Raw genomic sequence first — 25,228 nt, 5'->3', positions numbered from 1 at the left:
AATATCTGCCGTGTGCAGTGCGCAGTGTTAGACGGCCTCACAGACCCTCATTGTCATCCCATCTCCTCCCACGTTTGAAAGGGAGTAAACTGTAAAATACCTTTGTCTTCATTCCCTTGTCACTATTTCTTCTGACTTTAATTTTGCCTCTGTGTACTGCTCTTCAAGTGAAGAAGCTGGGATTTATTTTAAGCTATTTGTGAAAGTGCAGGTAATTCTTAGAAACCAAAGAGAACGCACATCCTTTCATAGTAGAACTGTATCCTGGATTCAGGGCTTTCCTGGAATTGTGGTTTCTGCTGGTTATTTTTCTATCAAATAGAGGACAAAGGGTGGCAGGCAGTGAGTTGTACAAATAACAGGTAATTGCTTCCACTCCATGTTGTACTACTTTGCAGGGGTTCAGAATAAACATCTCACCGCCAGGCATATCCTCTGAGTTCTTTCAGTCCTTGCGGATGTACACTGTAGCCATCTCATCACGGGTCAACCTCCATTTCCCAAGGCAACTGAGTCACAGAGGCAATCAAACCATCACTCCTCCAGGCTGAGATGGCAGACATGTCCATACTGTGTGAATACAATGGGGCTATGACTCTCCCACATCATATCTGTATTAAATAGTAAGCAAAATTTGGTACCTGGGTGGCTCAGTTGGTTGAGTGTCTGCCTTAGGCTCAGGTTGTGATCCCAGGGTCCTGGAATCAAGTCCTGCATTGGGCTCAGTGAGGGAGCTTCTTCCCCTGCCCCCCCCCATCCACTTGTGTGCATAGGCACGCACTCTCACCAAAAACAACAACAACAACAACAAAACTTAAAAAAATAAATAAGGAGAGAAATTAACCATTGTAGCCTAACAGAAACCGAGATTATGGTAGTCTTTAAAGTTTAGGAGGCAGAAAATCTGTATCTATGAGTACAACCTCTTTTCAAGAGCATGTGAATCATCCAGAAAGGAAGGTTTATGAGGTAAATAATGAGTACTAGCCTTATATATGCAGAATCCAGCACAGGGAGTTTTATGATTTTTCACAAGGATGCACCTGATCTCTAATCTAATATTCTTAGTCTGTAAATTCCTAGCAGTCTACATTTGTATTTCTCGTTAACAAGGTGACTCCATGCCTTCCTTTGTCAGATTCATCTGTAGAGGCGCTCAGGAATCAGTTTCGGAGGTGGGCTAAGAGCCTGCACCCTGTTCTGACTGGGAACAGAGACTCGAGATTCTCATGTGTCAGTCTGCCTGGGTGGAGTCCCTTCTCCCCTGCTTTGTAGCTTTGTGACCTTGGCAAGTTGTTCATCCTCTTTGAGCCTCAGTTTTCCCATTGAATGCTCCTGGAGGCTTACATGAATAACATCGAGAATTTAGCACCGTGCCTGGCCAAAAGGCCCATTACATATTAGATACGATTTATATTTGGCATCAATTTTATTTACGTCTGTTTCACCAGTTTTTCTTTTTATATCAAATACAGCCAGGACAGTTTCGGCGGGGGTTTTCTTTTCTCTCCCCCCACCCACCGCTTCCCTATCTCTTTTCATTAAACCAGGAGAAGGTGATCATGAAACAACCATTTGAAATGAAGTCTGCTTTGTGTTCATCCCATTGGGAAAAGGCTTTGATCACAGCCGAGCTGTGGGTGTTTGGAAGTCTGCCAGCTTCTGCCCATGAGAAGAGAGGCATCTCTGAAGGTTTAGATATTTTTAAAAAAGGGAAAAAGGCAGTTCGTGGGTTTCTCGAGGGTGTGTATAAATGGCACCTTTTCTCCTCCTGAAGTTTCAAGGGCTCCCTTTTTCAGGGCCAGGGTGTCTGGGTGTCCGCGCTCCTTGTTTCTCAGGCTGTGAGTTGGCAGGGAGTGCACAGCACTGCCCTTAGCATTCTGATGATTCGCAAGCACACTGCTTGCCTCTGGCCCTCATTAGAGTAGGCTGTCTCCAGCATACAGAGGAGACTGGAAAAGTCAGCCCCCCTTGCACCTAAAGCAGGGGCAGGAGGGCAGAGCCTCCTCCTCCTGGGAACCAGCCCCTGCAGAATTATGTAAATGACTTCTTGGAATTGCCAGCCTGCCCCTGGTGAGCCTGGAAGATCACTTTGTAAGTGGGCCTGAGGCCAGCCTGACAGATGGCCTGGGCTGCTGCAGCATGACCCACATGAGGCCCATCAAGTGTGTTCCCTGAAGGCTAGGGGCCAGGCCAGGAGTGGTAGGGCGGCTGTCCAGGGGGACAGCTCAGGCTGTGACGTGGGTTCCCAGCTCTGCTCACCCCCCCTCCCCAACAGTGCTGTCTCTGAACAGGAACAGACCAGCTCTCTTTCCACTTGAAAGCCTCATGATTTGGGGGTGATGTCTGGCCTGGACTCTACAAGACAGCTCCTCACCAAAGTGGCCAAATGTTCCCATCAAATGAAACAGCTACTCCAACGTTAAAAAGGGTAACAAAATAGCAAAGCGTACTTGGAAACTTCGTTCAGACACCCTGTGACTTCTACAGAGCATTAAGAAAATATTGAACTTTCAAATTTTACGATTTTACATCCTCTGAGAGAGACCACAGACCTCTTACCCGGCTCTCTCTTTAAAAGCATGAATCCTTTGTACAATACTTAGAAAGTAAATGTGTAACATTTTTTTTTTCCTCCCTTACATTTGGAATAAAGCCTGGGAAATTTAGTGTTTCTGGATTCAGCCTGTGGATTTGAGATAAGGATTCAAGGAGAGAAGCCTTTTAACTCAGAACAGAATCTGTTTGCAGCTATTGTTCAATTAACATAAAGTATCTGGTTACTGGGCATGTTGCATAATGCATGACAGTGTAAACCTAACCTCTTAAGTGCTGACACTGAACTCCTTGATAACAGTGAAGAGTGAAGCAAATTGTTCATTTTTTTTAGAAATCCCCCCAAACAAAGCTTCTCAAGACTGAATGAATCAACACTTTTGAGCTGAGTCATAGCCGAGGGATGTCCCTCGGTGTGTGTTCATGCTGATAAAAAAAATCTAGAAGGAAACAGAAAAAAAAAAAAAAAGAACCAACACACATGTCATGTCCTCTTTAAGAGCCAGAAAAGCTGTCAGAAGATTTAAGATTAAACCTCACGAGAGTCTGTGGGTGTGGAAAGTCACCAGCTAGCTAATATTAACATAGCTTGCAACAGAACGCTGTTGCTAGAAATAGGACAATCGCATCACTACCACTAAGCAATTTGCATTCTGTGGACCAGCCCCTAAATTCCTCCCGGCTCCTTCTGCCCTTTGGGCTTTGCATTTCTGGATGCTCTTAGATGGTGGGTGCTGAAATTGGCTGTCTGGTTTCATCAAGGACCCTACCCAAAAGAGGAAGCAGCAAGAACATTTGCTTTGTTTGCAGGAAACTGATCGAGCTACAAGCAAATTTTAGACATCTGAGGAATTGTGAAGCTTCTCGACTTCATATGGTTGCTGACAGGGTGGGGCAGACAAGAACCTTCTTACTTTCCTCACCATGGATAATCTGTTGCCTCAGTCTCGATTCTCTTATTTCAAAAAATATCCTCTCCATGCAATTAGGAAATATCTATCGATGCTGAGAAACCAAAAAGCTGAAGAGCAGGTATATTTTATTTATATTATCTTTAAGGCTAACCAGTGTCTGCTTTTGGGTGTTGCTTTCATGTGACTTAGTGATTTAGCTTCTGCTGTCTTACATGTTTATAGGCACAGGTCGGCTCCTGATTGCAGCTAGTCAGATTAGCAATCACAGAAGCAAGCAGGCTTGTGAAGATTTATTTGAACTTGGAACATTTGGATCCTGACATTAAGCTCCAGTTTTATAATGAAACTGTGCGTTTTCTCTTTTTCTGAACAGCTAGAACAAACTACTCTATCAGAGTTAAATTGTAGACTCCTTGAAAGGTTTCTAGGGCTGCAAATACAATTTTAAAGCTATTAATATCTTGACAAATGAAAATATTAGACCCTAGAAATAAATTTGTCTTCTTGTGTTTTTATGGCTATGTTCTTATCGACAGGATTTGCAAAACAAAAAACACTGTGTTGACTATAAATATGATAGTCTCAAATACCACTAACGAGCTATGACGATTGTTCAGAAGTAATTAGTCATTTTTTTAAGTGGAGGGCAGGGTATAGGGCACTGCAGTTTTCAGCCTTTTTAGCCAATCAAAAGTTATGGGTTCTAGTAGTAAACTCTAGCATGTGGGAGTATAAACATTACCAAAAAATGGTTAAAATGCCTGATGACTTCTTGTTTAAAATCATGCTTTCATCTTATTGTTTTGAAATGTACTTCATTCTAGCCCTTACAATCTATGAAAAGACATTTCTAAAAACTGCATTTCTGAATTGTACCAAACTGTAAGAAGAAATAGCTGTATGTGATCTACTTAAATCTGGTGGCTCATTTCGGGAAAAGTATGACCATGGTAAAGGACAAATGTATATCCACATGGAAGAGTCATAAATTGCTTGCACATCATGCTTCTAACTAGAACTGCAAAACTGTATGGGAGATATTAGTAGTGTTCTGTATTTGAATGAGATGACCTACTTTAATAAAAACACTTCCAGGAAGTGAAAGCAAAGGTCAGCAGACAGAAAATCCTCTAATGACAGGTTTTCCAAAAAGTCAATGCTTAATTTGGAAGATGAAAATCATCATTACTGTTCCAGAGGAAACTGCTTTTATGCCGTGCTCTAGTGATTTCACAAGAGCTGGAAATTCAGCGTGTGCTTACAACAGGGATTGGGCTGGTCCAGTTTCTCTCTTCCTTAGGCCCCGTGTCCCGATTACCAGAGAAATCGTTTGGTTTCCCCAGTTAGTGTGTGCTTGCTTTTGAAGTGGAAAGCCTGAGACCTGGGTGGTGATCCTCTGAGTTGCGGTCTACCATGCTCATTAAGACCCCATCACAGGCTTCTTCAGGCCTCATTATAGGGGGTGGAGGGTGGGAGTGCTGGAGAGTAGGGAGTGGCTGAAAGGATGGGCTGGAACTGTGGAATGTGGATTAAGTTATCCCCCCCACCCAGTGTTGTGAGTTTTCAGAGCTGTGTCTATAGTGTTTATGCAGTTTATTTACTTTGTTTGTTTAAAAAAAAGTTACAAAATGCATTCAGAAGAACATTAGAATATAACATGGATCCTCCAACTTGGACTGGCGGGGGGGATGGTCCCCTCCCCAGTTTCCAACCATTAGGGATGACCTGGCAATCAGGAATGTTATGCTGGTTTTTAAACATTCTATACAAATTAATGGAGAAATTAAAAAAAATAATAACACATTCAGTTCTTTTCTGAAACCAATTAACAGCTCTGCAGACAGACTGTCTCACAGAATTAGAGAAATGAGGTCAGAGTCAATCATGGCTAACCTTGGAAAGCTTCTTGGAATGTTATAAAGAAGGTTAATAATGTCTATAATTTTAGGAGCTGCATATTTGTTGTCTCTAATGCCTACAGTCCTGTAATATGAACTCTCAATATAAATAAAGGTGAGGGAAGTAAAACAAAGACCTCAAGAGCCCTTGCCCAAGACCACCTATCTAGAAAGTATTGAAGGAAGATAATTCCTGTCTGCCTGTCTTTAAATTTGACCCATTTGGGGGAGCCTGATTGGCTCAATTGGTAGAGCATGCAACTCATGATCTCGGGATCATGAGTTCTACCCCCACACTGGTAGTAGTTTACTTAAAAGAGGAAAAAAGTTTGACCCATTTACCATGCTTGATCTCTGAATGATCTATACTAACACAGTGATAGCAACACAGCAAACTGCTAATCTTTCTTCTAGAAAGTATTTCTAACACTTCAGATGTCCACATGCCACTGTCATAATTCTTACCATAAGTTTGTGGTGTGATTAACTTCTTAATATTTTTCTATATTTGCATTTAAATCATTTTGCCTTTTTTTTTTTGCTGCTTTTATTATGCACTACATTAATACACTGCATGACCTTCTAGAAGGGATAGCTGAGCATAACTGAGATATTTTTCACCAATCAGGAAAATGCTTCATTAGTCGATATTCTCTAAATCCTTTGACACATGGTGACGATTAACTCCAGAGACAGGCATATCTCTTTCCATCAGATTCCACTGATATGAATAATGGGCAAGGCTTTTTTCTTTACCTGTTAGTAAACTCATGCATGTGCGCAGTGGCTATGCCGGGGATGAGCAAGTACACAGCCATGATGCCAATCCCCGGGTAGAATCTTGAACCACATTGCAAAGCGGTTGCCAAGCAAATCACTTACTTTTTAAACTTAAGTTAGCTTGAAAAGAAAATTTTATGTAACTACTATAAATGAAAAACCAATGTCATTTGTTGTAAACAGAAGAGAAACATAAGTATAGTAAAAACAAAATAATATTAAATTTTAGCTAGGCACAGTTACCTGGGAAACCTCTGAGCCTTAAACCTACTCTTTTCAGATCAGCATCCTACTAGACAACTGAGACATTTCTCCTGGGCAGAGAGAGAAGGGACTGAAAAGATAGCCAACTTTCTCAAGTCCAAGGAATTTGTTGTTATTTAATGCGGTGTCTGCAGGCTACCAGTGGGTCCCACCCATGTTGTGTTCACCCACTTGGAAATTACTATCCCTGGCACACTATCTGCTCTTCATCTCTGTGCCTTCAAAGACATGCCTCCCTATAAGCTAGAATTCTGTCCTTTAGTGACAACTTGCCCATCTGGGGATCACCTACATCCCTCAAGACCTGGGTTAAATGGGCTCTGTAAAAAAAACTTTCTCCAGCTTTGCTAGGGAGAGTGAAGCATAGCTCTTCCTTTTCCAAGATATTCTGTCTGTGTCTAATACGGCTTCTTCTTATATCGTGGGTAGTAAGTCATTTGCTTCCATGTGTATGTGAACCCAGGCCCGTGTGTCACAGGGTGGTATCTTGTTCTTTGTTCTCTCAGACCCACCTTGGAGCCTGGTACAGGCCAGTGTAGCAGTGACTTCTAACACAGGCAGATTGCCTATGGAGCACACTTCCTTGCACACCACACCTTCCTACCCGTGTCTCAGTTGGACCTGGAAGGCACCCATATATCCCAGTCAGGGCCATTGTTACACTTGCCTTGTCCACGAATGCTTTCTTGTTTAAAGCTTCTCCTCAGGATTCTTTCCCCTTGCACTTGGTGTCATGCCAATTGGTGTGACCTAAGGGCTGATTTGTTGGGAGTTTTCATCATTATTCTTAACATGATAGGCCAATCAGTGGGTGGACAGGTTACTTATCAAAGTGATACCAAAGATCTTATCCTTTGCATTCCTAGACTCTATTGTAGTAGCTATTTCATAAAGCCAACTCCTTAAGTAGAAAATTAAGGTAATTAGATGCAGGTGTGGAAGTTTGGGGACATTAGACAATGAAGCACTTCTGAACACCATTATTCAAATGATGGTGGTGGTGGTGGTGGTTGGTGGGGGACATAGCCTGAGCCTCAGCGAGCTCTCGGATGAGTTTGGGCAGGTGCATGGACACATTCATGAGGGAATAGATGTCCGAGCTTGTGGGAGAAGTGAGATTTGCAGGCAATATTCTCTTGAGTACTGGAGCCCCAGCAGCCTGCTCTGTGACTCAGGTGACCAAGTGGGACACTGAGTGAGGAGGGGAGAATTTGCTCTACTTCAGGGATGACTATAACCTTAGCTTCAGCCAAGGTGAGGCCTATAGAGAACTGAGGGCCCTATGAACCCTCATGGAATGTTGCTCTTAGGGAATGCTGCTTTTTTTCTTTTTCTTTTTAAAGATTTTATTCACTTATTTGAGAGAGAGAGAGCCCACATGAGTAGGGTGGGAGGGGCAGAGGGAGAGGGCGCAGCAGACTCCCCCACTGAGCAGGGAGCCCAACATGGGCTCTGATTCCAGGACCCTGAGATCATGCCCTGAGCAGACGCTTAATGGACTAAACCACCCAGATGCCCTAGGGAATGCTGCTCTCAAGGGGCAGCACCACTGGTATAAATATTATTCATGGGTGCTAGCGTCAAATAACAAGAGAAGACAGTTTGTGAGCTTATATGGGACAGTCTACTCTCTCTCCATTGGTGAGCTCCTCCATTTCCATGGCTTGAACACTACTTATTTGCTGCCAACTCCCAAATACTTATCCCCAGTGCACTTCACCCTTGCATATACAATTGCCTGTTTGACATCTCCATCTGACTGTCTCATCCATTTGGCAGACTGAAGGAACTCAGAAGCTCTGTCCTCAAACCCGCTACTCCTACTCCTCAGGTCCATCAATCGGCATGAAAGCTCAAACCACAAACATGGGAGTTGCCTTGGTACTTCCCCCTCTCTTCCTTACCTCCCCTTTGCAATCTCTCTCTCTCTTTCTCTTAATATTGTATTCATTTATTTGACAGAGAGAGATCACAAGTAGGCAGAAAGGCAGGCAGAGAGAGAGGGGGAAGCAGCCTCCCTGCCGAGCAGAGAGCCAGATGTGGGGTTTGATCCTAGGACTCTGAGATCATGACCTGAGCTACAGGCAGAGGCTTAACCCACTGAGCCACCCGTGTGCCCCAAGAGCAAAGTTTCTAATGTTCAAATGCAATCCAAATATTTAACAACCAACTTTGAGGTTATTCATTAAGTAACCCAGCAAGAAATAAAAATCCCGTGACCCTGTTTGAGCTAGAAACTTCTTCTTAAGCCATTGAAAAGAGACTTTAGAACAACCTCCAACAATACTTCTAAGTTCTGAACCATCTAAGTTCTAATACTAAGGTTCTAAACCTTAATTAAAATATACCTACTGTTCATGCCCCCTGGTCCTCAAAGACCACTCTCCTCATTTTAATCAGATTCATCAGAGCAGGTCTTGAGCCAGATTCACCTGCTGTGACTGCAGTAGTGTAGTTTTTGGCTCATTTTATAAACATTTGAGTACAGCTCTTTCTACTCACTGAGACTGTGAGTATCACAGAGGGGCTGCCTATTTCATTTCTATATTTTTATTCCTTATAAATATGCTGCACACACAATATAATATGAAAAAAATTGCTTTAATAAAGGAATGGAGGGATTGCATTAGACAAGATGACCAAGCAGAGCTCTATTATTCTCCATCTTCCATCCCATCCAGGTCAACATTTTTTGTCCATATTTATATAAGGACATCCACAATAACATGATTATATTTTCTGATAATAAGAATATAGAAAGACAGTAAAAAATATTAAGTGGATTGATTTTGTTGGAAGATATTATACCAGTTCAATGGTCAAATTCCAATATATATGTGTCAGACACACACACACACACACACACACACACACACACACATAAAATAATACAGGTATGTATTGTATATATGCTCCTGGTCCCAAAGGCCAGTCTTCTTATTTCAAGCAGAGTCTCTGTTAAATAAGCAAGACATGTCAGGTCAGCTAGCTCATAGATGATATTGCTTGTTCAGAAAGAAGTCTTTCTATCCAATAGAGCAAAGCACCATCAGCTTGGATCACCCCCAATCCTTATCTATGAATTAACCATCCTGTGTTTTCTGATGCCTCATCTGTGGGACACATAGAAGAAGAGATGCAAGTCCATAAGCCTACTGCCGGGCAGGATAAAGTGAAGGACAAGAGCTCAAACCAGTAGACTCTTCTCTGTCTTAGTCTTTCATCAGGGAGATTTATTTGTTATTGACAAGCTGTCCTTCAGGCGTTACCCGCCCTCTGGACTCAGCCTATAGAATCCTCTTCTCTTTGTTTAGTAGTCGTATTCCCCCTTTCTACATCTCTGCGAAGACTCACAATAGACCCTGGAAAGGGCACTGAACTTGGGGTCAAACAGGCAAAATCCAGCACTGATCCAAATGAGCTATATGACCTTAGACAAACCTCTTAACCTCTAGTTTCACAACCATAAAACAGATTGTACAGTTTTCCCTAGATCTTGCCAGCCTCTGTTTACTAAAAATAACCCAATTTTCACCACATCTCGCCCTCCCCTGCATTACAGTATCTCGGCCCCCCCACCTCCCCAACCTCCACATTCACTCATTCAGTTCTGCGTATGTCTCACCTAGTACATGCTTTATTTATGTTTGGCACTGGAATAAAATAGCAAGTGAAAACAGTCATGTTCCCTGCACCGGGGTGGGGGTGGCAGGGAGATTTTCACTTAAAGTAGAAAATTCTGACTGCTAAGAGGAACTTGGATTGTAGGGTAATGAGAGAATGCAGGCACACAACTTCAAGTGCTATTGCCGTGGTCCAAGCAAGAGAGGGTGACACAGCAGGGTTGGCAGGTGAGGATGGAGGGTTTGGACAGTATTTTAGATGTACTAGAATCGACTAGTCTTCTTAAGAGATTGCCAAGGGGGGTGCCTGGGTGACTCAGTGGGTTAAGCCTCTGTCTTCGGCTCAGGTCATGGTTTCAGGGTACTGGGATGGAGCTCCTCATGGAGCTTTCTGCTCAGCGGGGAGCTTGCTTCCCCCTCTTTCTCTGCCTGCTGCTCTGCCTACTTGTGATCTCTCTCTCAGTCAAATAAATAAATAATAAATACTTTTTATAAAAATACAAAACTATAAATTTAAAAAAAAATTAAGGACTCCCTTCACACTCCCCCAAAAAATGCATGTTGAGATTTGAAACATTACATAAGTATTTTGAGTGGCTGATGCAGGCTCCAAGGGAAATGATGTAATTTTCACTGCAGCTTGGTTTAAGAAATGTTGAGGCTTTAGTTCCTTAAAGTGAATTGGTTATATCTTGAGCATAAACCAAAGTTATCCATTTCTTAAAGCCTCTTTAAAAAAGTCATGAAATACTATTGATAGTTCAAATGACATCTCCGGGGGAGATTAAAGGCATTTGGCCCATGTCCTTGTGCTTGGGTAGGAAAAAAGCTTTTATCCTCTAGAACCAAGAGGGAAAGACTATCTGGGAGAATGTAAGATAGAGGGCAGAGATTCCACCACACTCCCCTGCAGAAATTCACATGATTATATATAGGTAACACCGGCAGTTAAATTGCTATAATAATATGAAGCTGAACCTTAATACTGCTGACTATTAAATGTGATGTTAAAAGTTGAATCATTTTATTGTGGTAATTACAATGGTCACCTTTATCTGAAGGGAGAAAATTACAAAGAAAAAAGGAGCTAATTACAAAGAAAAAAGGAAAAAAGCCTCCAGTGTTTTTCTCCATGTCTTCATCCATTCAGGCTGCTTTAACAAAATCTCATACACTGGGTGGCTTATAAACTTATAAAATATTCTTCTCACCATTCTGGAGGCTGAAGGTCTAAGACCAAGGGGCTGGCAGTTTCCATGTTTGGTGAAAGCCGGCTTCCTGGTTGCAGACTTCCGGCTTCTCAGTTGTATCCTCTTGCTGTGGAAGGAGAAGGAACTAACTCTTCAGGGTCTCATTTTTAAGGGCATGGATCCCATTCAGGAGGACTCCATCCTCATGACCTAATCACCTCCCAAAGGCCCCCTCCTAATACCATCACACTTGGGGGAGGGTGGTGAGGTGGGAATTCAACATACGAATTTGGGATGGGGGGACACAAACATTCCGTCTGCAGCTCTCCAAAACCTTCAAGATGCCTGAGAATTGTAACTGATGCTTGACTTTCTAGTCACTGGCACCCACTCTCTTGTTCTTCCCCTCTCCCAAACTCGTCTTCTCTGTCTGAGAAAATGCCACCATACATCTATTATTCTGGCAGAGACCGAGGAGCCATCTTTGGCATTTTCTCTTCCCTCAGTCAATATCTAATTTATTGCCAAGTCCTTTCAGTTCTCTCACCTACTTAGCCCCGAAGCCATCATTACCTCCTGTCTGAAATATTGTAACAGCGTTCACCTTAATATCAAGCTCCTTCTAAAGCTTCCATTCCCTTTTCCTGCATTTAACACTGACAAGTTCATGCTTATTATGATCCCATCTGAAGGTGTTCCATCCTTCTTGTCCATAGTATCACAGATCATCTAACACTTTTATAAAGAGTTAGACATAAACAGAGATACCTGGACCCTGAGTTGACTTCTGAGCTATTTCTAATCCTGTTCCCTGCTCCTAAACTTTCCTAATCTACTGTACAGATGCCTTTGAAACACAGGAGTCAGTAAATGGATAAACACCAAAACCTTTGTCTTGGAAATAAGCACATTAACTCAAATGTTAGTTGACCCTTTTTTGTGGGCTACAATGCAGCTTTTTACGCACATTCCTAAACTTGCTATCCTATTCTACTTCTCAGTTTGTCTGCAACATTTTATTTGCTAACTGTTGTTCAGAATGGAAGATGACGTATTTTCTCACCTCGTACGACAGTTCCATGCTTTAACAGAAAAAGAAATGAACTGCCCACGTATGTTGTACTGTTCACAATTTGCTGTGAAGAGAGCAGAAAAAAATGCTGGAATTAGTTCTCTCCTGCAAATTCATTTCCAGGCAGCAAATTCATAAGGCTATTTGAAGATGTGCAGCTGGGATTATACGTTCTAGAGTAAGGAATTTTACAGTTTTATTAGATGCCTGATATGTGCCAGGAACTTGGCAAGTTTCTTTATATACATTGTTATTTAATCCTCACAATAACTTGACAAAATTGGTGGCATTATCCCCTAATTTTAGGGATGAGAGAACTGAGGCTTAAAGAAGTGAGATGACTTGGAACATATGCATAAGTGATGACAGTAAGATTTTATCTCCAGGTTTGCTGGTCTGTCTGACTCCAAATTCACTGACTCTGATTCACTACCTCATGGTGAGATACTTAAGACTGACAGGGTCCTTTTCTCCCCTTCTTCCCCTCGCTCTTCCCTTTCTTCCTTCTTTCCTTGGTATTAGGTCTTATTTCATTTATTGAGGATACAGGGGTTAAAAATAAAAATTGTAACTATTCTGCAGGGAAAACACCTTAAATCCTCTTAGGTAGAGATCCACGTTTCTGAGAGGTATTAAAAAACAAAATTCAACTGAGTAAATTTTAAGGACTTTATTGACTTTATTCATTGATTCATGAATTGGGCAACATCCCATTTAGCTGATAAAAGCTCTTTGGAGCTGTACAGAATGAAAGACTTTTACAGGCAGAAGGAAAAGGGACAGGAACTTAACGCTAGTGAAGAGTGGATCAGTTGTGGCAAGGTCATCTTCCTTCAGGGGACGGCAGGGGTCTATCAGCAGATTACCTCACTAGTGCTGACCAGGTAATTCCAGATTGACGGATTTAAGATTCCATTCCTGGGTGATTTGCTGAAACTCTAACTAAGTTGGGTATTAAATCTCAGTTTGGTGACATGGGCTTAGCATAAATGATTCCATTTGGGTACTCTTGTCTCTTTCATGACAATTCCACCACACACACACCCTCCCCCGCTTTTGACAAGACTTTCAACCTGAGAGACATGGTTCAAATTTAAGGCATCGGTGCCACTCCTAGCTACTTTTCTGACGTTCTTGCAATTTTTGTTGATCTTCTGTGCAGTATTCACAGATCATGGTGTCTTTCTTTCTTTCTTTCTTTCTTTTTTTAAGATTTTATTTATTCATTTGACAGACAGAGATCACAAGTAGGCAGAGAGGCAGGCAAAGAGAGAGGAGGAAGCAGGCTCCCCGCTGAGCAGAGAGCCCTTCACGGGACTGGATCCCAGGACCCTGGAATCACAACCCGAGCAGAAGGCAGAAGCTTTAACCCACTGAGCCACCTGGGCACCCCTCGTGGTGTCTTTCTGCTGAATCTTTGTGGTATTCACAGGGTATGACTTCAGGTTCACATTTTTTTTTTTTTAAAGATTTTTTTTTTATTTATTTATTTGACAGAAAGAGATCACAAGCAGGCAGAGAGGCAGGCAGAGAGAGAGGAGGAAGCAGGCTCCCTGCTGAGCAGAGAGCCCAATGCGGGCCTCGATCTCAGGACCCTGAGATCATGACCTGAGCCGAAGGCAGCGGCTTAACCCACTGAGCCACCCAGGCACCCCAGGTTCACATTTTTTAAGTTGGTAATTCTCTTTGCTCCTATTCTGATGTTCAAGTCTTAGGGAGGTTATTTGCTTGTTGGTAAGTGGCTGGGAACAGGCATTAAGGGCTTTTGAGAGAATACAGCATACCAGGAAGGCTACTATGATTACCATAAGCAGGAGAATTCTCAATGTCTGAGATGTACTTTGGAGCCATGTTCCCTCCAAGACTCAGAACAATCAAAATCGCGTAAGTTGAAGAAACACCCCATTGAAGGAGTCTCTTTCTTAAGCCAAGTGGCTTATTCAGTGATCTTATGTAGCTGAGTTTCAACTTCCCCAGAAGTGTTAATCTGAGTGCACCTGGTGGTATTTGCCACAGACACCTCCTTGCTCAGCTAAAAGATAATCAAAGGCTATTCTATTATCAGGAACAACCTTGGTCAGAGAGTCTAAGGATTTTTGTTAGACAGCTGTTGCTTTAGCAATACATTCTGCAGTATTTCCAAGAGTTAAGGAGAGGTTCCTCTTTTTTTAAATTTTTTTTTTTAATAAAGATTTTATTTATTTGACAGCAGAGAGGGAACACAAGCAGGGTGAGTGGGAGAGGGAAAAGCAGACTCCCCACTGGGCAGGGAGCCCAAAGCAGGGCTTGATCCCAGGACCCCAGGATTGTGACCCAAGCCGGAGGCAGACACCTAATGACTGAGCCACCCAAGTGCCCCTAAGAAGAGGTTCCTGGTCATAACCTCATTTGCACTTACTCCTAGCTGGAGGACAAGTGATCTACCAAAAGAAGCTGATTTTGAATCATAAATGCTTCCTGGTAATTTCCACTTGAGTCTGTGGCTCATGACTGGGAAAAGTGACAGCCATGGAGGCTTGTACAAATTTAAGGGTATATAAGCCGCACAGGAAATTTTATTCTGGTCACCCTTTTCTTTGTACACAGCCTAGATGCAACATTCCCAGGTTTGGGATTGTTAACCAGAGACAGACTCTGAGGGCTAGGGAGTCTGACATGATAGAAAGGGGGCTAAGTTCCAAAGAACTGTTCCAGAGAAACTGAGGCATTAGAAATTAGGAAAAGTCTATGATGGGCAGAACTATAAGGTCACCAACATCATGTCAAATCAATAGTCATTTGTAGCTTGGATTACCCCCCCTTTGTAATGGCCCAAGATATGTGAACAATGGCATTATTTTTCCAGGCCAGAGCAAAAGGCAGACAAAGGATCACAAAGACCTTCATGGTGTAAGAATTAGGAAAAGGATGGTCAGAGAGGGAAGAAGGAATGGAAAGAAATGTTCTTGATCCTCTTGATCCCATGTCTTGTAAGGAAGTGGGCTACCTTGATGTCAGCTACTTTCTTCCTGGTCATTTTTTATTTGGAAGTCTCCAGCTAGAGTGCCATTCCTGGAGTCTGAAAGGAACCTTTTTTTAATTGGGAGATGTGGTCCCAAAGTTCAAATCCCTGAAGTTTGACTGCCATATGGGTAGTAAGGAGGATCTGGTATAGCCCCTTCCAAGGAGATTCGAGATAGTCTTTGTTCTTAGTAATTCCAATTCAGCAAAGTGGGAGAAAATTGAAAAAGTCTCTGCTGAGCAAGGAGCCCAGTGTGGAGCTTGATCCTGGAATCATGCCATGAGCTGAAGGCAGATGCCCCACCGACTGAGCCACCCAGGCACCCCACCTCCATTTTAAAAAAAATATTTATTCATTTTAGACAGAGAGCATGGGACAGAGGGGCAGAGGAAGAGGAAGAGGGAGACTCTCAAGCCAACTCCTCACTGAACACAGAGTCTGAAGCAGGGCTCAAGTCCACCTAAGATCATGACCTCTGCTGAAATCAAGAGTTGGACACTCAACTGAGCCACCCAGGTGCCCCAGCAATCACCCCCATTTAAAAAAAAATGATTATAGTAAGGCTAATTTGTTTGCATTAAACTTGGCCTGGTTATTTACAAAATGCAGCAGTAATAGCAATTGATAATATATGCTCTTTTGAAGCCAGTTCTGTTGGAATTTTACATAAGGAATCTCCACCTAAACTCTTAAAACCTTTTGAGGCCAAGAAGCCAAACCACAGACTCCCCATCAGATTCTACTGGCAATATCTATAGCTTGGGTGAACTCCTCTCTTCTCAAGGTCCACAAAATATCCTCAGGTTCCTGGGGCTGCCAGGAAGTGATCTTCCCTACTTATCTGGTAAATCTGCCGGGAACCCTGGTAAGCAAGGCACCAGTCAATTTTTCCAAGAGGCTTTATTGGTTCCATAAAATCAACCTTAGATCTTTAAAGCTATCTGGTCATATTTGAGTGTCTCTCAAATATGACATTCCAGTGAAAGCCTTGGCAATATAACCAGTGTTTCCAGTGGTGTTTTGTTACAAGGAGAAGAGATTCTTACTGAACTAATGTAAATAACTAACTATATTGCCATGAAAAGAATACTCAAGAGTTTCTGAATTCTGGAGGGATTAGGTAGGTGAGAAAAGTAAATGTTTTATATTTGTTTGCCAAGTTATATCTTACCAAATTGCTGTGAGTCATAGATCACTTAAGAGAAAAGGTTTTTTTAAATCTTGAAAAAAAAAATTAAGGAACCAGCATTGTTACAGAGAAAAAGTCACACAAATTTATGTTTATTCAGTCCTGCATAGTTAAGTTATTCTGCTTAAATCCAGTTTTTCCATTAGTTCTGCAAATTCTTACCCAGTTCACTTTTATAATCTTAAAGTTATTAAAAACCTGCGATTGTCAAGTCCTTACCGCAAATTTCCTTGACGATGAAGCGCTACTGCAGAAGCCTCAGAGTAAAATAGTAACTGTAAGTGACAAAAGACTTTAAAATGGCCATGGTTAAAAACCTAATGACATGGCATTATAATGCAATCGACAAAGAAATTTGGTTATTTCTGTGACATACAACATTTTAATATAACAACTAGAATTACGATTGATATTATACCAGGACATATCAGATTCCTAGGAATTTCATATCATTTCTCAATACATCTATAAAAATATAGCTAAGAAAATCTGGCATCATTTCTCATTTGTTAATCCTTCTCATGTAATTTAACAAATCAAATAAACCTAATTAGTTTAACATCTCTCTTTTTACAAGAAGAGAGAAAAAGTCATTTGCAAATTTTTAGGGATCCTTTGCAGAATCCCAAACTTACTTCCAGCTCAAAAGACTTCCTTTAGAAATTTGATTATGGGGAAGTTTGTCAAAAATACCAAAGATTTAAAAACACTTGGTCGAATAGGACCATAGGTATCTGTGAAATAATACTCAGTTACCCATTTAATCATACTGATTAATCATACAGATTTTCTAGGTAAATACAGAAAATTAAATTGTTATAAACAAAACAAAACCTTCGCTGTTTTAATCGAGAAGAGAAACTTTTCTTAAGTAATGAACGACCTGGTAAAGACAATAAGAAATACAGGGAACTATTTGGACAAAACACAGAATCTTTGTTTTCCAGGTAGATTACTTAAAAAGTAAAGAAAAACCTTTTACAATCTCTTATATCAAGAGCAGACCAATGGGGGGCTCCTGGGTGGCTCATTGGGTTAAGGCCTCTGCCTTCGGTTCAGGTCATGATCTCACGTCATGATCGTGGGGCTCTCTGCTTGGCAGGGAGCCTGCTTCCTCTTCTCTCTCTGCCTGCCTCTCTGCCTACTTGTGATCTCTATCTGTCAAATAAAATAAATAAAATCTTTAAAAAAAAGAGCAGACCAATGGTCCAGGAAAGCCTTATCCTATAAGTGGATGAAAGAAAATTAAGTTTTAATTTTATTTAAGCATATTATTGATATCAAATCTTATTTAAAAAATAAGTCCATTAAGTCTATTCATTTTTAATTTTTAAGTTTTTAAAAAATATTTTTATTTATTTATTTGACAGACAGAGATCACAAGTAGGCAGAGAAGCAGGCAGAGAGAAAGGGAGAAGCAGGCTCCCTGCTGAGCAGAGAGCCCAATGCAGGGCTTGATCCCAGGACCCTGAGATCTTGACCTGAGCCGAAGGCAGAGGCTTTTAACCCACTGAGCCACCCAAGCGCCTCAAGTCCATTAAATTTTAGTCAACCTAACTACACAAGGTAAAACTCTCTCTTTTCTAAATGACCAGGACAAATTTATTTATTTATTTTTCCCTTAAAAAGAACACATCTCTATACCTCAATTTCTCTGAGCGAAAAACACACATCCTAGTTTCCTTTCACAGAATTGTTTACCTCAAGTAGCTTCAGTTACATATATTAGAATTTTTACTTCTTAGTATTTGAATTTCTGGTGAAAATGAAACAAACAATTGTGAACAATCTATTAGACCAGAATTCAATACACTGGCAAATTTATGAAAAGATTTCATAATGTCTAGAAACATATGCTTCCTTGTAGTAAATTTTCTAGTGTGGCACAGATATATCTACCAAATTATGTTCAGTAAATAATATTTCACTATTTTATCTTATTTGGAAATAGTCTTGATAGTCAATGAATTTAACCTAACTCATCATTTCACTTAGCATAGCAAAACTTTAAAAGTTTCAAGTAACCAGAAAGATTTTGGAGACTGTTTTCTAGATAGGATATCATAAAACATAATTATTGCTGAAAAGTACACCAAGAAACTCTTAGCCCATTTACAAATATTTATTTCTATAGTTTATCTGCTATTCAGTTCAGTTGTTCTTAGCAATTATGTTTAGACTACCCAAGAAAACTTCACGAGACATTAGACAAAATCAGCCACCATCTCATGCTTCTTTTTTCTTTTTTACTGACAAATTATATAAGAAATAACATGAACTTATTTGATATTTAATAAACCTAGTTAGAATAAAAGTATTATATTTAATGATGATTTCAAAGACATGCCTGTTTCAATTAAATTTACACTGTTTTTATTACTAAAGATTAATCCTAGCTCATGTGAACTTGAAAAACATTTGGGTTAAGTTCCCATTACATTTCTGAGAGTTTTAGGAATACTTAATTCATATAAACGCTTAATTTTCCTTAAGCCAATTAAATAGGGATGTTTTACAAATTAATTTTGGAAATACCACCCAGACTTAGGAAAATACCACACATTACAACACATTTTGTATATAGACATACATAAGCAAACAGGTAGATATAAGCAGAGAACTTTTATTTTCGGCTATAAAATTTTAGCCAAATAATACAAACCTCTTTATTTTTTTAAATTGTTAAGTTTGTTTACTTTTTTAAAGTTTGTTTTTTCATTGTTTACTTTTCAAGTAAGCTCTACACCCACCGTAGGGCTTTAACTCACAACCCCGAGATCAAGAGTCACGTGTTCCACAATCTGAGCCAGTCAGGTGCCCCCAAAACTCATTAGTTATACATGAAGTTGGATTCAAATTGTATTGCTGGCAGAAGAGTTTATCTGCTCAGATAGCTACAGTTTTATTTGTTTGTTTGTTTGTTTGTTTATACTAATATTGTGGAGAAGAAGAAAACTATCTTAGATGAATAAAAAATTCACTTAAGTTTCAAACAGACTTTCCCCCTTTTTTCCTTCCATGAGAATTTCCTCCCTGAAATATGCTTTTCAAAGAGATGGCCTAGATAAAAGTTCCTGAAGAAGACCGGGTAGGACATTTACATCTTAAAAGCACAGGGAAAGAATGTAATTTCCTCCAAAAAGAACTTTTGCTTCTAAAAGCTAAAAATTAGGAACCTTTTGAGATGAATAGGGGACATTTGGGGACTGGTAAAAAGGATAGGTAGACTTTGAATTGTTTTTTATGGTGTATTTCTGGTTTTGCAACATTTTCTAAGATACAGATAGTTGTGGGGCACCTGGGTAGCTCAGTCTTTAAGTGTCTGCCTTTTGTTCAGGTCAAGATCCTGGGGTCCTGGAACTGAGCCCCACATCCATCTCCTTGTTCAGCAGAAGCCTGCTTCTCCCTCTCCTACTCTCCCTGCTTGTATTCCCTCTCTTGCTGACTCTCTCTTCAAATAAATACAAAACAAAATCTTTTTAAAAATTGTTTTTAATTCCTCAAAAACTGGGTTGTAGCCTAGATAATATCAAGGGCCTGAACCATTCATCCAAGTACATTATCTTTAGTTTGCTCCTTTATGTCAGGGAGATCTTCAACTAATATGGAAATCAAAAAGATTCTTACGTTCTGGATTTAGAGCTTTGTTTTGGAATGTTTTAGTAAATCCTTTCACAAAGACTTCAGAAAGTTTATTTCCCTCTGGGTACATTTAGCTTAGAAAAGGCATTTAAGAAGTTCTACCAGGCTCTGAATATCAGCTTCCAATTTGGCCAATTTCTGACCACAGAGAAACTTTGAAAAAAATCCTTTCAGATACCTTCTCAGTTTTCAGCTGGAATAAAGAGTAAATATACCTGGCAGTATGGAACAACCCCTTGGATGTAAGAGGCCTCCCCAAAGACGGTACCAAAGATATTGTCCTCCCAAGGTCCAGAGCCACTCCCGTAGACAGCCAAAAAAAGACTTAGATAATTTCTCCGAGGGCTGGCAGCAGTTTGGCAGAACCCTAGCCACAAATGGCATTTAACCCACATTTCTGTCCAGTCATATCTAACCACAAATGGGGTACAACCCACATTCCTATCTGGCTATATTTTGGGGTCCTCAACCTGAGAGTTACCAAGTGAAGTTCTTAGGACACAAAATGAGACTAATAAGAAGGTCATGGCTGTCTCTGGATTTTGAGAGGAAGGGACAATATGAAATTTTATTTTCCTCCTTCCACCAGGCATTGTAGACAGAGATTTGGGAGAGCTGACTCTGGTAAGAATTCTCACCCTTTGCTGGCTTCTGCCAACTTTTTCCAGGATCCCATCTATAGGTTCCAGGATTTACCAGAATTTGGTAAGTTTTTCCCGTTCATTTTTAATTTCCCTTGGCTGTTGAAGGGAAACTATAATCTCTAAACTGTAGCAGTCTACCAGAAAATCCTTCAGAGTCCTGTTGACCCTGGAAGAAGCCATATAGGAGGTCAGATATGGGGCATGTGGAAGACCACTGCCTTGGTGGAGTTTTATTAATAGTCTTGTAGTCTCTTCAGAGTGCAAAGACAATTCAGACTGTGGATTACTAGAATGCGTACTCAAATAAAGGAAGATAGAAGGGAGCAGTAGGAGTTAAGTCAGTCTTACAGTCTTTTGTTTTGGGTGTCTCTTATAGTTTTAATTTTACACTAGCTTTTTGCAACAAATCTTCAATGAAGCTACTTTGGAATTTTGAATTATTTTGGAGGCTTCTTTTTTTTTTTTTTTGGAGGCTTCTGTATGCCATTTAAAATAGGTATCCAATTCTGTTTGTTAGATTTAGGAACACTTGCTTTCAAGTACACTTCTTAAATGAACAATCTCATCTAATTGGTATAGTCCCCATAATGGCCATTGTAATTCTAGGTTGTTTTTAGTGAGACTGACATTTTTGTAGAAATCTACAGTTTCCGGGACCATAGTTCTTAGACATAAAATAAGCAGGTGAGCTAGAAGGTGGCACACTGAATTCTTTGGAACTTAAGGATCCTATTTCTTTAGCTACACCTTGGGTCTCTGGGAAACAAATTAATACCTAAGAGGGATGTGATACTAGGATAGGGAATGTGTGGTGTTTTATGGTGTACCTTATAGCAGAGAAATTTTCTTGAAGTTGGTAGATGACCTAGTGTCAGTCTAACCTCTTCCATGACCAACTTATCCTAATATGGGAGTCTCAAAATTAAGTGAGGAGCATTCGAAAAGCTTTTAAGTGCCTAATTCATGCCTACCAACTTTGTGGCTTTTGGCGTCTGAGACTGAATTTAGCAATAGCCTTTACTTACACAAAATACAAACAAGAACATTAACAGACCAAAGTAACCAAAGAGATGTTATTGTGGACTGGCCAATGAAAGGCCAATGATATACAATGAAAGGCCAGCAATTCCCAACATGGAACTGGGGACTAAGGAAAGGATAGAACCAGCATTCACCAACAAATGGGAACTGGGGGCTGGGATTTCAATATAATAAGGGGCTGTGGACAAACTAAGGGTTAAAAGACTTGGGTTCTAGGTAGAACATGCTGCCAGTTCAAACTGACGTGCTAAGCTCTGGACTAGCAATTGTGTACCAAACCAAGAGTCAAGAACTGACATTCTTTTAGAGACTTTTGTCTGTCGTGAAACTGACCTGCTGCCCTGGCATAGAAAGCCAGTTAGATATGGAGTTCAATACAAAGACAGCAGAGCTCACTGGCGTGCCTGGGTCGCTCAGGCACTTGAATGTCCTGAGTCATGCTCCATACTAAGCAGGGAGGCTGCTTGTCCCTCTCTCTCCCCCTCTGCTCCACCCCCCACAACTGCTGATGCTCTCTCTCAAATAAATAAATAAAATCTTAAAAAAAAAGAAAGGAAGAAAGAAAGAAAAAGAAACAAAGACAGCAGAGATCAGAACGGAGAGGAATTTATCCACAGCCTTCAGAAATGGTGAGAAAGAGAACTTGAAGGGTCCATGGGTACCAGTGCCTATGTTTCTTGTTTTGCCAGAATCCATCAGGAATTTCCTTGGGATCCCACTGCTATCAACAAATCTGTTAAAAAACAAATTCAACTGAAAAAATTTTAAGGACCCTACTGGCTTTCTTTAACAATTCATGACTTCGACAGCATCCCATCTAGATCTGAGAAGGTAGTTAAAATGAAAGACTTTTACAGGCAGAAGGGAAAGGAATAAGGAGGTTGTACTAGTAAGAAAACAGATTGGTTGTGGCGAGGTCATCTTCCTTCTGGGGATAGCAGGGGTCTATCAAGCAGGTTACCTCACTAGTGCTGACCAGGTGATTCCAGATGACTAATTTAAGATTCCATTCCTGGAAGATGCTAAAACTGTAATTAGACTGGGTATTAAGTCTCAGTTTGGTGACATCAAACTTAGCATAAATGACTCCATTTGGGGCCTGCTGTCCCTTTTTTAACAGAGTTATTCAATTGGGGAACTTCTAAGAAAGTTATTCAATTTGGGGAACTTTTAAGAAAAAGAATTTAAATTGTAAATACTAAATTAGAGACAAATTGACTATTAGAATAAAATAAGAAATCACCATACGGGGCGCCTGGGTGGCTCAGTGGGTTAAGCCTCTGCCTTTGGCTCATGTCATGATCTCAGGGTCCTGGGATCAAGCCCTGCATCAGACTCTCTGCTCAGCAGGGAGCCTGGTTTCCCCCCTACCCCCCACCCCTGCCTGTCTCTCTGCCTACTTGTGATCTCTCTCTCTGCCAAGAAAAAAAAAAAAGAAATCACAACAAATTATAAATTGGAGTGACAAGTTTGAGATAACAAAATCTGGAAAAATAAGTGTTTTAACTAATTAACTAATAAATCCCAAGGTGCTTTGTTTCTACATTTTTGGGCTTCAGATTCTTTAATCACCACTTTACATTCTCTAAGGAGATAAGAGAAAAATAATCCAGATACTCCTTTAACAGAGTTAATTTACATTTGTTTTTTATTTGAGCATAGAACAGTTCCATAGACTAGCTTCAGGCTCTCTTTCTCTACTCACACACTTCAGGTTCTGGGCTCACGGAGATGCATTTATATAAAGATTTCAGGGCTTGTGATTTAGAATAGTAGGGAGTAGAAATATCCTTGGATATCCTTTCTCTGCTAGGACAGCCAGCAATAACTTAACCATACACAGATAGGACTACAAGCCACTTTTGTGTACCTCACTAAATCCAAATGAAATCTAAACGTATCTTCATATCAACTTCTTTTAAGCCAGATCTAAAATTTTGCCCTGGGGTGTCCCAGTGCTGCCTGACAGGAGAAGTGTGAAGGAGGAAAGGTCAGCGAAAAGAGTAACTCTAAAATCAATTGCAGTAAAAATATCCTTTGCAAATTTTACCAAGCCATAAGACCATGAGAACATTGCTACAGTCCCTTTAAGGGCCTTGAAAGGGGCCTTTATATGTGGAGGGCCCTGAAACTCGTTTCCTTGGTATCCAAGAAAATCCAGCTCTGAAGGAATGATATCACACACAAAAATGGTATGTACACCAAACATAATACACAAGAGTCCATGCCATAGGGTGGCTTTGAAAGTAATACTGATGTGGTCCCATTCTGAGCAGGTTGAGCTCCCAACTCCATTGAATGAAATAGAGGATTTCTTCAATGGAGGATGTTCTTTCAGTGCATTTTGCTCTATAGTAAGTGGCACTATGAAGATTGAAATGTTATGATAGTATTAAATCTCAAAGGTCTCCCACCCACACCCCCATTAATATTTGCAAAGGACTTGTTATTTGTAACGGAATTTGCAAATACAACAGACCTCAAAACTCCTATACTGGTGTAATAAAATTAAACACACCATCTACTATCCTTCCAAGCAGGACAGTTAACACACATAGAGAAAAAGCATGTTATTGCTGTTAAAGACAACATCGTAGAAAGGTTATAGCACTAAAGAAAGTCTTTAAGAATTCATTAAGATCTAATCAAGCTATTGCAAATTCATCTGTTATCTGCAATTATAACATAGTTACCATAACTTGTCTCTGGATAAAATCACCTTTATGTTGGATATCTTTGCTGTATTTTGCTTCTGGTAATGTGTTCAAATGCCCAGTTTTCTCATGTAGATACTCCTCTTTTTAAAAAGATATATTTAGGGGCGCCTGGGTGGCTCAGTGGGTTAAGGCCTCTGCCTTCGGCTCAGGTCATGATCCCAGGGTCCTGGGATGGAGTCCTGCGTGGGGCTCTCTGCTCGGCAGGGAGCCTGCTTCCTCCTCTCTCTCTGCCTGCCTCTCTGCCTACTTTCGATCAAATAAATAAATAAAATAAATAAATAAAATCTTAAAAAAAAGATATATTTATTTAGGAACACCGGAGTGGCTCACTTGTTAAGCATCTGCCTTTAGCTCAGGTTATGATACCGGGGTCCTGGGATCAAGCCCTGCATCAAGCTCCCTGATTGGTGGGAAGCCTGCTTCTCCCTCTCCCTCACCCCCTGCTTGTGTTCTCTCTCTCACGTCTCTCTGTCAAATAAACAAATAAAATCTTTTTTTTTTTTAAGATTTTATTTATTTATTTGACAGAGCGATCATAAGTAGGCAGAGAGGCAGGCAGAGAGAGAGGAGGAAGCAGGCTCCCTGCCGAGCAGAGAGCCCGATGAGGGACTCGATCCCAGGATCCTGGGATCATAACCTGAGCCAAAGGCAGAGGCTTTAACCCACTGAGCCACCCAGGCGCCCCACAAATAAAATC

The 25,228-nt window shown here is 40.7% G+C and overlaps 1 protein-coding gene across 3 annotated transcripts in view; it reads left to right on the top strand.

Moving 5' to 3' along the window:
- The first annotated feature begins 3,172 nt into the window (after positions 1-3,172).
- The window catches only part of ATP2C1 (ATPase secretory pathway Ca2+ transporting 1), a 182,851-nt gene continuing 160,795 nt past the window's right edge, over positions 3,173-25,228 (top strand). For all 3 annotated transcript variants that reach the window (XR_006609236.1, XM_013061420.2, XM_013061421.2), the window contains exon 1: positions 3,173-3,588. Coding sequence is in view for 2 of the 3 variants with exons in the window: in XM_013061420.2 (XP_012916874.1) it covers positions 3,481-3,588 (108 nt within the window). In the remaining variant the exon portion in view is untranslated. The remainder of the gene's footprint in view (positions 3,589-25,228) is intronic.

Source organism: Mustela putorius, unplaced genomic scaffold (genome assembly GCF_011764305.1).
Source record: "Mustela putorius furo isolate JIRA1106 unplaced genomic scaffold, ASM1176430v1.1 tig00003834_pilon_pilon_pilon, whole genome shotgun sequence".
Classification (NCBI taxonomy): Eukaryota; Metazoa; Chordata; class Mammalia; order Carnivora; family Mustelidae; genus Mustela; species Mustela putorius.
This window is presented reverse-complemented; position numbering and strand designations above follow the sequence as displayed.